The sequence below is a fragment of the Solanum pennellii genome, chromosome 10, assembly GCF_001406875.1.
Source record: "Solanum pennellii chromosome 10, SPENNV200".
Lineage (NCBI taxonomy): Eukaryota > Viridiplantae > Streptophyta > Magnoliopsida > Solanales > Solanaceae > Solanum > Solanum pennellii.
In genome coordinates, this window is record NC_028646.1 from 78934571 (window position 1) to 78950945 (window position 16375).

A 16375-nucleotide genomic window follows, 5' to 3' on the forward strand; every position below is an offset into this window, starting at 1 on the left:
TTCAAAACTAATTAAGTTAGTAAATAACATTGCACAATACAAAAGGTTCAAAGCTAGAAAGGATAATTAAGATAAAACAAAATAAATTTAATTTTGTTAGAAGCATAAAAAGCAGTGGCAAAATAGTCATTTCCTTTTCAGATTACAGCTTCTCTACAGCTTTTCTCTAAAGCCCCAGCAAAATGTAGTAAACCAAAGTGATTGGAAGAGCTATTAACATACCAAATATAACCCTGCAAAATCACAAATACCAATCTTACAAGGCAATCGATCGAAACCCGAAAAATATAAAGTTATTACTGAAGTGTATATACTTCATGCAACGTCTATATATGTTGCTCGAACTCTTTAAAAAATGTTGCTAGTTGTGTTGGATTGTTCAAAAGTAGTTCATTTTTAGAGAGTCCGAGCAACAATATTAGGCATCGAGGTTGTCTTTTAGGACCAAAACGAAATGAAGAGTTTTAAGTTTTATGCAATGACAAGTGATACACCAAATCAAAATCATATAGCTGGCTTCACTATAGGTGAATAATACGTTGGAACAAGTCGAAATGCACGTAAAGTGTAAGAAATGTTGATAGTGATATATGAGTTTGTGAGAGTCCTTACCCTGTGCTAAGTATATCAGGATGAAGATGGTATTCTTTTGCAAAGACGAAAGGAACGATCCCTTGAGGTAAAGCTGCCTGAAATATACGAAACGATTACAACAACATACCTAGTGAAATCACACAAATGGTGTATAGGGAGGGTAGAGGTATACGTAGACCTTACCCCTACCTCGTGGAGGTAGTTAGGTTGTTGCCGAAGGGTCCTCAGTTCAAATAATGCAGCATATCAAAGTAGTAATGAAAAGAAAAAACGACATTGAATATGCATATACGAGAAACCTTTACCTGAACTATTGCAATATGCAAAAGAACACCTCGAAGTCCAACAGCGAAGGAGGCAGCGGCCATGACTGCTGGACCGCTGATGAATCTTACTGCCATAGAGAAGGCAGCAATTGTTTTTCCACAGGAGATCATTTTAGGCTGCAACGCCATGAACAAACCTGAAGTTTATGGAAACAAATGAGTTCCAACAACCATTAATTTTACCATAAGCATAGGCCAATCGTTAGTACTATTGTGAATGTTAGTAAGAATAAACGTCATACCAAGACTAAACATTGCCATTCCAAGACCAGCATCGGAGAGAATTGATATCGACTTAGCAAAAATCAAAGGCATCTGAATGTTCCACCTGAAACCATAGCAATTATCTAGTAATTGAGTTAAATAGGCCAGAATGGAATGCGGATGACTCATATAGCCGACTACAACTAGTTTGAGATTCAAACATAGTACATTGATACATGCATTGAAATACGTTTATGTCAAGGAAACTTTAGTGTACATACCGGAATGAGATCAAGGACCAAGCAAGACCAAGGAGACTAGAATAAGTATTCGGGTTCCTAATGAGTTTTCGCCACACCATAATCAGAATAAGTCTGGTCATCACACTAGCAGCAGGCATAGCAGTAGCTTTAGTTTCATTAGCAGTCCTGGGAAACAGCTCGGCTGTAGAACTCGATCCTAGCTTCTTTAGCACCGGCTCTTCTCGATGACATTCATTGGAGTTATTTTTATCCCTGAGAGAGAACTCTTCTCGGCCAAAATCATCATAATCTAATGCACAAAAGATTACAAATCAATTATTAATTATAAACTGCACCCAATAACTTAAAATTCTGGATCGTGTACCCATACAAACGATAATTTTAAGTAATGCAAGCATTCACCGAGGAGACAAAAGAGGATCATAATTTCAGGAATTCCCTTAAGAAAGGACAAAGCTAGACCTCAAACAAGAAAACTATAGTAGAATGCCACTCAATTATGCAGCAGGCTCAACATAACAAAAACAGTTCATTCACATATTTTTCTCTGCTCTGATATGCGAAAGAACTAGTCTTTCGTAAACAGCCTCTCTACCTCTGTGAAGTAGGAGTAAGGTATGTGTGCACTCTATCCTCCTCAGACCCCACCCGAATTTCATTGGATTTGTTGTTGTCATCACATATTTCTCTCTAGTGAATCACAAATTAAAAAATCTTTATAACAAGCATAGGGATCACAAAAGAAAACTACAAAAGTCTACTCATCCCAAGAAAATACAACCAAAACCAACTAAATTATTAAACAGAAAAGGACATGACCACATGCTATATCATTAAAATAGAGTACTCAATCAAGACAACATAACCAAAACCAACAAAAATACAAAAGAGTACTTAAATGACATGAGTTTTTAGACATGTAAATAATTTAAGTGTGTGCCCAACCTTTTGAGTAATGTCCAATTCCAAGCTCATTACCAAAGTCACCTCCCCTGAACACATGAATCCCTCCTTCAGATACTGGTGAAGCACTTGAACTCCAAACAAACATATGAAGATCTTTTCCACTTTCTGTCCCATTAGCCTTCTTTTTTGTCCCCGGTCCGATTGCCGGAGAAAAAATCCCAGCATTAGTAGGTGCAGGGTACCCTATATTAGTCTTCCCAAATCCACTCTCTTCATCAAATCCCAAGTTACCAAAATTTGATGTCCTAGGACTCATATTTGCATTATTTTTCCCATTCACCATTGAGTATATATCATTATGGTTAAAATTTGAATCTCTAGGGGTCATATTTGTTGAAGATTGCAAAGAGTAAATCTCAGCATTAGACAAATTGGATGGTCTTGGTGTCATGGAAAGACCACCAGTGTTATGACCATGTGACATTCTTGAAAAAATTTCAGACCTTGAACTAGCTGATTTCCTAACAACTACATGAAGTTTCCCATCATCACCAACTTCAGCTTGAGTTTCTAATGGTTCTTTTCCATCTAATGAAATAACATCAGAATCAATTTTAAATGAAACAATTGATCCTCCAGTATCAGGAAACTGTTCAGCAATCAGCATTCTAGCACCTCTATACTCAAACAAGAAAAGCATCAAAGTGTACCAAATGATACATTGAAGAACAACAATTTGAACCATTAAACTACCTGAGGCATCACCATACATCCCTTTTAACAAAGGGATTCCCATAACTAAAGTATTAGGCAAAGTTGAAAGTGAAAACAAAGTAATGGACCATTCAAGAGACCCCCTTGAGCTAATTCTTGACCAAATAGCTAAAACAACCAGAACAATAACCTTTTGTAATGTGTCAGCTGCTATGAACCTGTAGTTCATAGCATAAGGATTGTTAGAAGCAATGAAGTGAAAAGATAACAATGGAACTGCAAAAAGAGCCACAAATCTATTGATTCCTGAACATTGATCTGGACTAAAAATCTTCCACCATTTCACTGAGCCATATGCCAATATCATAGCTACATAAAGTGGAACTACAGCAGTTAGAACATGATAAAGGTCTGAAACTGTTATCATTTTTTTTTTCTCTAGAATATCAGAATATGACTTTAGGAAGCACAAAAATCAAATGGGGTTCACAAAAACACAACAAAGATTCAAACTTTCCTTCATGAAACACTCTTCTTTTTTTTTCAAGATTAGCTTAAAAACAGAACAAACCCCAAACTTTGTGTACCAAAATAATGGAAAAAACACAAAAAAGATTCAAACTTTACTTCATGAAACTCATTTTCTTCATTCAAGAACTTATTAATGAACCCCAGAAACAGAAACAACTTGTGTTTTTTCTCTTCTGCTTTAACTCTCAACTAGGCAAGTGAGACAAAGTAATAACTCAATGAGCTAAAAATAGTTCATTTTTTTTTCTTCAAAAGAATGAAATAGTATATAGTAGTTATTAAACAAGTGTTATTTAAGAGGAAAATTTGTATAGAAAAAAAAAAAGGAGAGTAGAAGGACGAGGTTTTTGTGGGAATTTATGTGATAGTGATTTGTTTGTTTATGGGAATTCAATGGCAGACAAAGATATAAAAGCTGAGGGCTTTTGGGAAGCTTTACTTTTTATGATACCAACACTTTCGTAAACATATTGAAATGGTAAGTACTCGTTCATGATTAGTTACGATAATTTTGAATTTAAATTTTATAAATATGAAACTATTTTTATTAAAAGATTATTTTTTATCTCATGTAAGGGTTTTTTATGCAAATTCAGATTTAATATAATTATTGAATACTAGATGAAAAATTAAAAAGATTCGTTTATATTTTTAATATTTGATAATCATATTAAATTTATATTATGTTATATTGAGGTGTAATATCATTTATTTTGAACTAAGTTTGTGTGATTTTGTTTTATTAAACGTTTTGTATCATTAAAATATTTATACTTCTGATATAAATTTTTTTTATTAATTATTAATATGAGATTTTATTCGTATACCGACTTTAAACAAAGAAGCAGTAATATTGCAAGGAGTGGGCACAATAGTCAAAATGGATATGACATATTAGGATTCAATTGTCAAGCTAAGATTTAGTAGGCATAATCTTTTATTAATTAGTGATTATAGAAGATAATATCATGTTTATATCCAATTTGGGGTATATTACAGTAAGATAAGTAGACATATTTTTTATTGAAAACTTAAAATTATGTATAGAATATAAATAATAATTCTTATAAATTTATATTAAATCTTGAATATCCTAGCATAAGCCTCAAGTTTGATCCTTCGTTTCGTTAAACATAATATTATTTTTCATAAAAGAATTTCCTTTTTTAAAGACTAAATATTCTTAACGAACTTTTTAATTTCACCATTGAATATATAGTCAATAAATTCAGGAAAATTCAGCAATGTTTGCTCATATTCTTTTTTTGTGAAACTTTTTTTATAAAAATTCATAAACTTTAAATTTTAAATCTATCTTTTTCGTATTGAATTAGTGAAAATGCAGGCAACGTAATCTAAACATTCTCACTAAAAAGAAAAAAACATGTATATTGGTTTATATATTTTAAAGAAATGAATTGATCGAAAATAACTTTTTTTTAACTCAAAAAAAAAAGGCAAAGTATATGTACATTATTATTTTTTCAGACTTTACTCGTAAAATTACGTTGAATTGATATACTATTACTATTATATATATATTAAAAAATGGAAAACATGAATAGAAAGCGGGAATAATAGTAATTATAAAGGTAGGCAAAAATATCAAAGCAGCATCAATTTTGATTCTCCATGAGAGTGAAAAGACCAAACAGCATCTCAGAGAAAAGGAAACAAGAGAAACTGCAATTCAGAGAACTTTATGATAAAATATTATTTATTATTATTAATCTTTTAAAAGATTCGAACAAACTACTTTTTTTTCCTCATAAATTATTTTAAAATATTCTACATGACTCATTTCTTTACAAATATAGTCAGTGTCTACTACCTTTCTCACTGTCAAAAGTGGCACTCATTTTTTTTATCGCATTCGATATTTACATCAAATTATAGTTATAATTAGTAATTTGAAAATGCATGTAAATGAATTATAAATATATAATGTGTATTATATATCTATCGATTTGATAATATTGAATATAAATAAGTTTTTTATCATTGATAAACTCGGTAAATCTTAATATGTTTAAGTATTATTTATTAATGATTAACATGAAAATACACTTATAATTACTTGATAATTGATTTGTGTAAAAATTGTAAGTACAATAATTAACTTAAAATATACTTTAAAGGCAGCTAAAAAGCTGTTTTCCACAAAGTTACTTTTGCCAGGCTAGTGCTTAAAGGTTGCTGGAAATGGATGGAATTAGATTAGTGTTTTGGCTTCACTACAAGAATAAATAAAGTGTCGTAGGTGTTTGATAATGCGATATTATTTTAAAATTATGAGATAAAATTAGCGTGTGGAATATGTAATTTTACAGTAATTTCATATCATAAGATGTGATTTTATATTTTCTAAAGATCATGATATGAGAATTTCATATCATCATGATTTGAGATATTTTCAATACAAAATCATTCTTCTAACTTTTTGACGATACGAAAAAGATTAAATTTTCTATGCTATATTTGTAAAATCAAAATAACGTCAACATATCTGTAATCCCGCAAGAAGAGATACTGCATAAATCAAACTGTGTAAAATGAAATAATAACTTATTTCGTAATAGTAACTATATTTTAATTTATAAAACATCAACGAACTCAATTAGACATTGTACACATATACAATTGGTGAGAATTAAAATTAGACGCTTTGAATAATTTTATACGTCTAACTAAAATCTATAAACACATCGAAATAAGTATAAGGGTCTTTCGTGTCATTTATTCAAAAGCTATACAACACTCAAAATGAGAGGGATAATATTGTCATTTTTCTTTCATACTAATTATTACTCAGTACTCACTATTTCTATAGCGACAAAAGAGAAAAATAAAATTAAAAAATTAATGGAGAACCATGCTGAAGTAAGACGCCAGCTGGAGCCATGGGGAGAACTCGCCGGAAAAGTGGTGATGGTCACCGGAGCTTCATCGGGAATCGGTCGAGAATTTTGCGTCGATTTATCAAAAGCTGGTTGTAGAATCATCGCCGCCGCTCGCCGTATCGATCGATTGAAATCTCTATGCGATGAGATCAACGGAAACAGCTCGAATTCCTCGAACGAATCGATAATTTCAAGTCAGGAGATTCAAGCCGTAGCGATTGAGCTCGACGTTAGCGCGAATGATGCTGCCATTGAAGCCGCCGTGCAGAAAGCTTGGAACGCCTTTGGACGTATCGATGTTTTGGTTAATAACGCTGGAATTCGAGGTGAGACTGATAAATTGTCAATTTTTTCTTATGATTGCACGATATTCGAGGTGATTTTGATAATTTTTGGATTTGATTTTGTGTTGTTTTGAATTTCTGATGCATAAATGTTAAACAATGAATATGGCAATTGATGATTGAGTAGTCAATTGTTCAAAAGTTTTATTTTGAAGTTGAACTGTTGATCAACATTAGAAAGATGTAAAAGTTCAATTTTTTGCACAAATTTTAGTTAAATTAAAAGGCTATTTGTTGAAGGAATAGTTTGTGGAAGAAGAGGAGATGTGTGGATATTCCAGTACCGTAGTGTGAGAAGTTGGCGATGGGCGGGTTGAAGGAGAGCTGGAGTTAGGTGGGAGAAGTATTGAGGAGAGTTGATTCGACAGGATATGCTGTCATTTAACTTACTGAGGACATGATATTAGATAGGAGAACGTGAAGGTTGTGAATTAGGATATAAAGTTAGGTAGTCGAACGTATGTGGAAAAGGAAAAGTGATATAGTTAGGTACTTATGTGAAAGATGATGTACCTAATATTCTAATGTGTGTATGAACTTCGTCCATGATTCTTATTTTTAGTTGCTATCACCTTAATTAATGAGTTAATGAATAGCTAGTTTGGCAAATATCATAAATCCATTTTAATACGACTAGTATTAATCTAAGAAATTCTTCCCCCAAGCTTGTCAATGGAAGGTGTTACTGTTTTTGATGACTTTCGGATGCTGCTTTTGGTGCACGTTTGCAGTTTTGAAATGCCCAGCTGACTTCCAGAAGAGATGTTCTTTATTTGGGTTCTTGTGGGTGGATGGGTGGGTGGGGGGCGGTTTGTGATGGTTCATAGTAGGGCAGGAGACAGGTAGGGCGAATCGGCAGAAAATGAAGTTGTTTAGGACTTCTATAGCATTATCCTTGCCCATGGAGGCTGGGGCTATCTCCTTCCTTACCTTTTAGTAATTGGTTGTGTGTCGACTAATCTGTCATTTGTTTCTTATAGGCAGTGTGCACTCTCCACTGAATTTGTCAGAGGAGGAATGGGAGAAGATCTACAATACGAACTTAAGAGGGGCATGGTTGGTGACCAAATATGTTTGTATACATATGCGTGCTGCTAACCAAGGAGGATCTGTTATTAATATCTCTTCTACCGCTGGTCTTAATCGTGGGAAATTACCAGGCAGTCTTGCTTATGCTTCTTCAAAGGAGGCTCTTAACAGCATAACAAAGGTAGTCTCTTGGTTTTTCTATACTATGTGATCGATCCTCTGGGAGTTAAAAATTTAAGCTAGCTTCACCGAAATTGCATGAAATTATATGAAGACAAGCATACATGATTTTATTAAGTTAATCAGTCTCTTCTGTCATCTCGAAGCATTCAAATTTCATTACATTATGTTATGTTTCTGACATCGGTAGCTCCTTGAACAACAATGGAGAAAAGGAAGATAAATTCATATACAACCTTATAGAATCCATCTAAATATGCTGGAAACATGTGAATATACAAAATGGTCCAACATATTGAGGATATATATATATTGTGCAGTAGTTCTAAGGAAGAGTGCCCAAGGATAGTTGCCACCCACTTTACATGTATGATGGGATGCCTCACAAACTTCAGTCTGTTGGCTGTGATTCTTGGTAGCTTTCGCTTTTAAGATATTACTCTTGGCGTTGTCACTAGTACCTAATGGTTGTTAGTGGTAGAAATCATAATCAATATGATTTGTCCTTATCATTAGATCTCATCCAATTCAACTTTGGCAGCAGTCTGGTGCAACGTCAAGTGTATAGTAATGCACGCTAGTATGTTTTTCTTCTCGTTCTGATTTACAGCCTCATAAAGCATTGTACTCTTCAAATGTAACAGGTGATGGCCATCGAATTGGGACCATACAAGATCAGAGTGAACTCAGTATCACCGGGAGTTTTCAAATCTGAGATAACAGAGCGCCTCATACAAAAGGACTGGTTTAAAACTGTTGCATTGAAAACCATTCCCTTGAGAACACATGGAACATCAAATCCCGCTTTGACTTCAATGGTACGTTATTTAATCCACGATTCCTCAGAATATGTTTCAGGCAACATTTTCATCGTAGATGCTGGAGCTACTTTACCAGGTGTCCCAATATTCTCATCCCTCTAGTTGTAGAGGAAACTACATTTGTTCAGTTTGTGTATACGATTTCAGCATTTCATGTTAGTTTGCTTAAGATATGTTGTGTCCTTGTTTCGCTAGACGTTACTCAGTCATGTTAGAGGTTTCATAGATAGATCGTAATGTATAGACATAATTCGAACTGTTACTAACAAGATGAAAATCTAGTCAATCAACTGCTATTAAGATTCTTTTAAGTTACACTCACTCGTTAATAAAGTAATGTTAATCTTTTATGTTATGCTTTATTATATTTCTCGTGGTTGTTCAAATTTATTTAATTAAATTTTACTTTATAATAGTAACTAAATATTTTATATCAAAGTTTGGTGTGTGATGGGTGGTTGTTATGGAAATGAAAGTTGAAGGGAAAATAAAAGGAAAGTCTGAGAAATTGGAAAGGGGAAGAAAAAAGTAAATGTAAAATACAGAGAAAGGGAGAAGCAGCAAGATGGAAATTGATTATTATTATTTTAAATCATATCGTACCATTAGTATATGATTTTAAATTTTAGTACTTCCCCATTTTACAAATATTATACATTAAAAAATATTATTTTTTGTAATTTAAAATATTACAAAATTTACAAACAAAAAGTTATTTACTTGAATTTTATTCACAATTAAAATCAAGTAAATAAATGAAAACGAAGAAAATATTTTATTAAGAATAATTACTCCTTCTGCTTCTTTTTGAAAATCAAACAATATAAATTTTGATTAACATTTTAAAATATAATTTTTTATCATATTGATATATATGATACAAAAAATTATAAATTATATAACTTTTTGTGTAATTTTTTTGTATTTAAATTATTGTTTTAATATATTTAATTAAATGTATCTTTTGAAATTAGTCAAATTGACTTTAGAAACACAACGTGACAATTAAAAATCATTGGGATGAAATGTATATTTTACACACACTTGATGGTTGACCACATTAATTATATAATTATTAGTCAAAGAATAGTCAACATAAATAATTATTTAGTCAAGTCTTGGTCGTTAAATTAGAAAACCGGAAATCAAGAGGCAACTTCAAATCATCAAATGTTCGAATATATGTCAATTGTTAAAATAAATAACTATAAAATGCATATATTGTATACATAATTTTTAATATTTAACTATAATTAAGTAATAATATATAGTATTATTTATCTAATTAGATACTTCTCCATTCCTATTTAGTTATTTGAATATGTTAAAAATAATAAGTAACAATTAAATGTTTGTGATTTAATTACCTTGTTAGTATTGATGACGTATAAAATATATTTTAAAACTTATTAATTTTTCATAAATAAATATGAGATAAAATAATTCATCGTCTTTATTTTGAATTTTTATTCTTATTCCTTGTATCAAACGTCTGTGAAAGGGTGATATTGTCATTTAGTTTTTTAACCACCAAATTCAATGTACTCTTCATTCTCTCTATATATTTAGTAGTAATGACTCCAGTACTCATTATTTCCATAATAACAAACCACAAAAAAAAAGAAAAACAAAAAATGGAGACGCATGCTAAATCCGTGCGCCAGCTGGAGCCATGGGGAGAACTCGCCGGAAAAGTGGTGATGGTTACCGGAGCTTCATCGGGAATCGGTAGAGATTTCTGCTCCGATTTATCAAAAGCTGGTTGTAGAATCATAGCTGCCGCTCGTCGAATCGATCGATTGCAATCTCTATGTGATGAAATCAACTCGAATTCATCGAACGGATCGACGAATTCGAGTCAGGATTTACGTGCCGTAGCGATTGAGCTTGACGTTAGCGCTAATGGTTCTGCCATTGAAGCCGCCGTACAGAAAGCTTGGGATGCATTTGGACGTATCGACGGTTTGGTTAATAACGCCGGCTTTCGAGGTGAGATTGGTTGATAAATTATCGAATTGAATTCAGTATTTTAGCGTACCCAAGTATTAGCGATAGATTAGGAACGAGAAACAACCGATAGTTGAACTTGAAATGACTAGTTATGAATATGGAACTCGCGAAAAAGTGACTGATGATTGAATATGAAACTCGCGAAAAAGTCGTAATTTTGACCAATATAATATATTTTCAACTCTTCGCATAAATTTTAGTTGAATTTCAATTAAAGGTCATTATCAAGGACTAGGAGTTACATGTACAAATTTTGGATATTTTTTTTTTTCTGAAAGAATAGTTTGTGGAAGAATAATTTCCATTTGAAATCATTTCTTAAAAAAATAAAAAGTATTTGCATTGTTCTATAAAAAAAATTATGTACATGAACTTTTTTGAAAAAGGAAACGATTTGCAATATATTAAAGTAATTCCACCAATTATTTGAAAATGGGCCAGAGATTAGACGCTATCGAGAAAAAGATAATAATACTAAAAAATAAGCCAATTTGTATCTTTTGGTGGATATTACTATTTGTTGCTTAGTTAAAAGTTTTATTCCTAGCTTTCCAATGTGTATGTGATGATTAATAATTTGCTATCCATCTTGATTAATAAGCAGTTGTTTGTTAGCTGGTTAGAGTTATACAGATATTAGTTGGTTAGAATTATGTAGAATATGTGAAAGAGATTCGTTAAGTTTTAGTATTTGGCTTTGTGTAACGTTTAATCTATTCGTTTTATCTTATAGGCAGTGTGCGTTCTCCTCTGGAGTTGTCGGAGGAGGAATGGGAGAAGATCCACAAAACGAACTTAAGAGGGGCATGGTTGGTGACCAAATATGTTTGTATGCATATGCGCGCTGCTAATCAAGGAGGATCTGTAATCAATATCTCTTCTATCGCTGGTATTAATCGTGGACAACTACCAGGTGGTATTGCTTATGCGTCTTCAAAGGAAGCTCTCAACAGCATTACAAAGGTAGTGTCTTGTTTTTCTTATACAATGTGGTTTATATATACATTTAAATGCTCTGGAGACGTACGAATGTAGATTCACATATTTGTTGTGCAAAATGGTTCGTGACAATAGACTATAGTAGTGTATCACTGACGAATAGTGAGTACTCTAAGATAGTTGTCTTGCAACGCTCTTGTGAACTATGATCGAGCCAGAAATGTGGATCTAGTTATGGTAAATGTGGAGGCATTAAGCTCATCAATGAGAAATCTAAGCAGATAACATTTCCAGTTGTCTTACTACCTGGTTAAACTTTATATATGTGATGCCTCGCGCATTTCAGTCATTTGGCTGCGATTCTTTTATAGTTGTTTATAGCTTATGCTTCATGGATATTACTTGTGGCATTGTTCAAGATGTTCTGCTTTCGGAATGTACTCTGAACTGTGTCGTAATGCACACTTATCAGACCTCTGTATTGTTTTCTTCTCGTTCTGATTCACAGCCTGATCAATCCTTGTATCCTTCAAACGTAACAGGTGTTGGCCCTCGAATTGGGACCATACAAGATCAGAGTGAACTCAATATCACCCGGACTTTTCAAATCTGAGATAACAGAGGGTCTCATACAAAAAGACTGGCTTAAAAACATTGAACTGAGAACTATTCCGTTGAGAACACATGGAACATCACATCCCGCTTTAACTTCAGTTGTACGTTACCTGATCCACGATTCCTCGGAATATGTTTCAGGTAACATGTTCATAGTAGATGCAGGAGCTACTTTACCCGGTGTCCCGATTTTCTCATCCCTCTAGTTATAGAGGAAAACAAATTAGAAAAATAAGGATGGAAAAATGGAAATGTTAGGGAAAGAACAGAGGCTTTACTTTGGTTGCCTAAAAGAAAATTTTATGTTTTTGTTTTGCTCATGGAATTGTTTTTTTATTTGTATCTGCTACACCATTAATTGAAATTAAATAAACTCCTATGAAGTAAAGTTTATTGCTTTTATAAGGATTATGTGTTAGTGTTACTGAGACTTCTTTCTTTCTGCTTAACGGCTTTAATAGTGGATGACGGTGTTAGAGATGATGTACTTTTATTTACTTAATTATGTTTAATACGTGTTCTTACTTTGATTTTATCGCTTAATTAGGATAACTCGATTATAGTTTGATGTAAACATCGAGATGAATCATTTAACATCTTTATTTATTTTTATTGTGGATTTTATAAAAGACCATTATAATCTTCGACTTAACTCCATCCGGCCTTTCTCAGCCTATACAAGAAGAGTGAAAGATAACGAAACGGAGATGTAATCTAACTAAATATGTCAAAAATTACCATTCCATTTAATATATCGATCAGTAGAATCGATTCAATTTGTTGGTATCTATGGATAAAAGAAAGACATAACGTATGATGTAATCGATACCGATATTTCTAAAAATACTTCTTGGAGAAATAAAATAACTAAATATTTCTAAAACTTTTGTGGGTAAATTTTTTATACATTCAAAAGTTAGGGAAATTTGTAAGCCATATCTACTACTTAGACAATGAGCAAACAACTGAAGGTTAACATGTCTGTTTCAGCTATGTGCTTATTTACGTAATTAGTTGTTTGGCCTATTGGTTTGAGCTTGACATACCAGCCTCAAGTTCTGCGGTTCAAATCTTGCCAACATCATTTTTTATTTCTTTTTTAATTTCACATTTTTAGTTTTAATTTCAGCTTATTTATTGATTTGAGATTTTTGACATTTCGTATTACGTAATTATATTTCTTAGTCATATTTTAGTTATTCCATCTTAACCACATAGGAGGTAGTCAATATGTCTATTTTCCATGTATATTCCGTATTATAATTAACAACATATTGATTTGAAAGTCTATTTGTGCTACATATATTGGAGAAGGAAAGTAACATATATTATTTTAAAATAACGTAAATGTACTATAAATTACAATGATTAACAAATTAAAATATTTAAAAATCATATTAAAATTTAATTGACTCTCTAAATTTTATCTGTGTCACATAAAAAAGAACAAAAATAAACAAATATTGACCCAACATGTCTGTTTCAGCTATGTGCTTATTTACGTAATTAGTAGTTTGACCTATTGGTTTAGGCTTGACATACCAGCCTCAAATTCTGCGGTTCAAATCTTGCCAACGTCAGTTTTTATTTCTTTTTTAATTACACATTTTTTTGTTTTAATTTCAGCTTATTTATTGATTTGAGGTTTTTGACATTTCGTGTTACGTAATTATATTTCTTAGTCATATTTTAGTTATTCCATCCGAACCACATAGGAGGCAGTCAATATGTTTGTTTTACATGTATGGTTCTGTACTATAATTAACAACATATTGATTTGAAATTCTATTTCTGCTACATATATTGGACAAGGAAAGTAACATATATTATTTTAAAATTACGTTAATGTACTATAAATTACAATGGTTAACAACTAAAATATTTAAAAATCATATTAAAATTTGATTGACTCTCTAAATTTTATCTGTGTCACATAAACGAGAAACAAAAAATAACAAATATTATATCCGTGCTAGCACGGGCGCATGTGTCTAGTTAGTTATAAACGAAGAAATAAGGGGCTGATTTCGAAATAAACGTTCTTAGAATTGGAAGAAATGTTCAGTTTCCAAACTTGTAGGACTAAAGCAATCACTTTTATTTAATTTATCTTCTTTTATGTTTCTCCCACATCGAACATACATATAACTTCACAGCGGAATAAGAACTCTAGGGAAGCACTTATATTTGTCCCTTCGGGGACATCCGATAAAATTGGAACGATACAGAGAAGATTAGCATGGCCCCTGCGCAAGGATGACACGCACAAATCGAGAAATGGTCCAAATTTTTTTTGCCCTTTCTCCACCAACAATGATGCTCCGGCCTTCTTACCTTCTCCAAACCCGATTATGAAACTATAATGGTTTTTTTGTTGTTTTTAATATGTAATTTTAGTGTAATCTCACGAGTGAGATAGAGTATACTCAAATTATTGTGTAATTGTTTGTATTTAGATTCATTCTACTCTTTAATCTACTTGTATTTTAATCACTTTTTGTGCAATGGATTTTCTCCTATCTTTTATACATTTTAAGTTTCGACTATAACTCAGAGGGAAGAATATTGATTTATGGAAATAGAATCAAATATTGTAGTACTTAAAGATAAACGTATTCCCATCGCCTCTGACTCGATAGTTAGATCCGAATTCTACAATAGAGCCCAGAATAAAATTAGTTCTCGAGTCAATCATCTCGATCTTTTGGCACATTCCATTGTAATTTTTTTACTCTACATTGAAGACTTTGTAATGTCTATATTACCTTTCAATTTTCACATGAAAATCACTTTGTACTATAAATGTATGTATACATCTCTAGATTATCGATGAACCAAAAGAGAATATAGAAGGTTAATTAATTATACATTATAAAATTTTAGAATATTATAGAATTATATCAATAGTATATAATGTAAAGATGAAGGACACTAATAAATAAAATTTTGCTTTTTATGCACTGCAACATGTTGTGTGACCTCAAGACAATATATTGTAACATAATATTATTGTCAGCTCTTTGGGGTTATAAATTTCACGAGGCATATATATGTCGAGTTCGGAGTCTAAAAGGTATAAAATATTAACAAAAAATCCAAAATGGTATATAAAATTTTATATTAACAAAAACGGCAAAATCGCTGGAGCAACAGTGATTTTCTCCGCTGGAAAAAGCAAAATCGATGCAACTGCAGCGATTTTGTAAAATATGATTTTTTTTAAAAAAAATTAAAATCGCTGTCTAGGCAGCGATCGATCTTTTTAATTATTTTATTTTGAAAAGTCACAAATCACTCCAGTAGGAGCGTTTCATTTTTTTAAAAAAAAAAAAAATTCAATAAAATCGCTGCCAGCGATTTTCATTAAAAAATAAACAAGTTACTACGTTATATATGTCTTTTTATCTATCCAAGCTTTGATCGACAAGGCTATGAATTGGCTCGTACGCTATAATTATTATAAAAGAATAAAAATAAAAATATATTATCTAACTTTAAGAAAATATTTATTTATGTACGTCATCCATTATAAATTTGATTCATATATGTTATTTTTAGTTAACAAATAATGATCTAAATAAGCTAAACTTTTTAATAAATAACGTGCGTAAACCTTTTCTTAAAGTATACATTTGATTATTTTTTTCTAAAAAATAAGTACAAAAAAGAGTGTTCTATTTTGACTAATTTCTTCTGATGTTCACAGTTTCTTCAGTACATCAATGACTGGCCATTTATTGCCTTTCTCAGAGTAGCTAAGGGAAAATATCAGTTCTTGGGAAATTTTATTAATAGAATTTGAAGTTGCTCAATTTTTTAGTGAAACTATTTTCACATACAAATATGTGAAAAGGTTATCTAGGATTATCCCTTTCGTTTAATTTGTTTGTTTTATATTTATTTTTGTTATTTTTCGTTAAGTGTTGTTGAAATTTGATTAAATCAAAATTAACGTTGAAAAATTATATATTTAAGATAAAACGCTTTCTAACCAAGACG

General features: G+C 31.6%; 3 protein-coding genes and 1 non-coding gene across 5 annotated transcripts; 3 read left to right on the plus strand and 1 right to left on the minus strand.

The window, feature by feature from the left end:
* On the minus strand, window positions 1-3906 carry LOC107032127 (probable auxin efflux carrier component 1b). 2 transcript variants are annotated; one of them, XM_027912623.1, is made up of 7 exons: window positions 3635-3906; window positions 2333-3376; window positions 1406-1676; window positions 1163-1248; window positions 900-1057; window positions 613-689; window positions 1-233 (listed from the first exon to the last, which is right to left on the minus strand). In XM_027912623.1, the coding sequence occupies exons 2-7, from the start codon at window positions 3372-3374 to the stop codon at window positions 167-169; spliced, it is 1701 nt and encodes a 566-aa protein (XP_027768424.1). In that variant the 5' UTR covers window positions 3375-3376; window positions 3635-3906; the 3' UTR covers window positions 1-166. The 2 variants fall into 2 exon arrangements, with proteins under 2 accessions (XP_027768424.1, XP_015089189.1); XM_015233703.2 differs by having other exon boundaries at window positions 2333-3906.
* Window positions 3907-6334: 2428 nt separating this feature from the next.
* Window positions 6335-9174, plus strand: LOC107032387 (3-oxoacyl-[acyl-carrier-protein] reductase FabG-like). Its single transcript, XM_015233978.2, has 3 exons — window positions 6335-6764; window positions 7763-7992; window positions 8636-9174. Exons 1-3 carry the CDS (start codon window positions 6401-6403, stop codon window positions 8912-8914), a joined length of 873 nt encoding a protein of 290 aa, XP_015089464.1. The 5' UTR covers window positions 6335-6400; the 3' UTR covers window positions 8915-9174.
* A 1196-nt stretch (window positions 9175-10370) lies between these two features.
* Window positions 10371-12806, plus strand: LOC107032290 (3-oxoacyl-[acyl-carrier-protein] reductase FabG-like). The gene is made up of 3 exons (XM_015233879.2): window positions 10371-10801; window positions 11556-11785; window positions 12304-12806. Exons 1-3 carry the CDS (start codon window positions 10387-10389, stop codon window positions 12580-12582), a joined length of 924 nt encoding a protein of 307 aa, XP_015089365.1. The 5' UTR covers window positions 10371-10386; the 3' UTR covers window positions 12583-12806.
* A 1759-nt stretch (window positions 12807-14565) lies between these two features.
* On the plus strand, window positions 14566-14668 carry LOC114074547. Its single transcript, XR_003574970.1, has one exon. It is a non-coding gene; the product is annotated as a U6 spliceosomal RNA (small nuclear RNA).
* The last annotated feature ends 1707 nt before the right edge of the window (window positions 14669-16375 follow it).

Excerpts from the sequence above, each read along its gene's own strand:
- LOC107032127 (XM_015233703.2), bottom strand. The coding sequence starts at position 3,434 with ATGATAACAGTTTCAGACCTTTATCATGTTCTAACTGCTGTAGTTCCA. Across the intron at positions 1,677-2,332 it reads AATTGGACATTACTCAAAAG|ATTATGATGATTTTGGCCGA; the intron begins GTTGGGCACACA and ends TTTGTGCATTAG. Across the intron at positions 1,058-1,162 it reads AATGGCAATGTTTAGTCTTG|GTTTGTTCATGGCGTTGCAG; the intron begins GTATGACGTTTA and ends CATAAACTTCAG.
- LOC107032387 (XM_015233978.2), top strand. The coding sequence starts at position 6,401 with ATGGAGAACCATGCTGAAGTAAGACGCCAGCTGGAGCCATGGGGAGAA. Across the intron at positions 6,765-7,762 it reads TAATAACGCTGGAATTCGAG|GCAGTGTGCACTCTCCACTG; the intron begins GTGAGACTGATA and ends TGTTTCTTATAG. Across the intron at positions 7,993-8,635 it reads CTCTTAACAGCATAACAAAG|GTGATGGCCATCGAATTGGG; the intron begins GTAGTCTCTTGG and ends CAAATGTAACAG.
- LOC107032290 (XM_015233879.2), top strand. The coding sequence starts at position 10,387 with ATGACTCCAGTACTCATTATTTCCATAATAACAAACCACAAAAAAAAA. Across the intron at positions 10,802-11,555 it reads TAATAACGCCGGCTTTCGAG|GCAGTGTGCGTTCTCCTCTG; the intron begins GTGAGATTGGTT and ends TTTATCTTATAG. Across the intron at positions 11,786-12,303 it reads CTCTCAACAGCATTACAAAG|GTGTTGGCCCTCGAATTGGG; the intron begins GTAGTGTCTTGT and ends CAAACGTAACAG.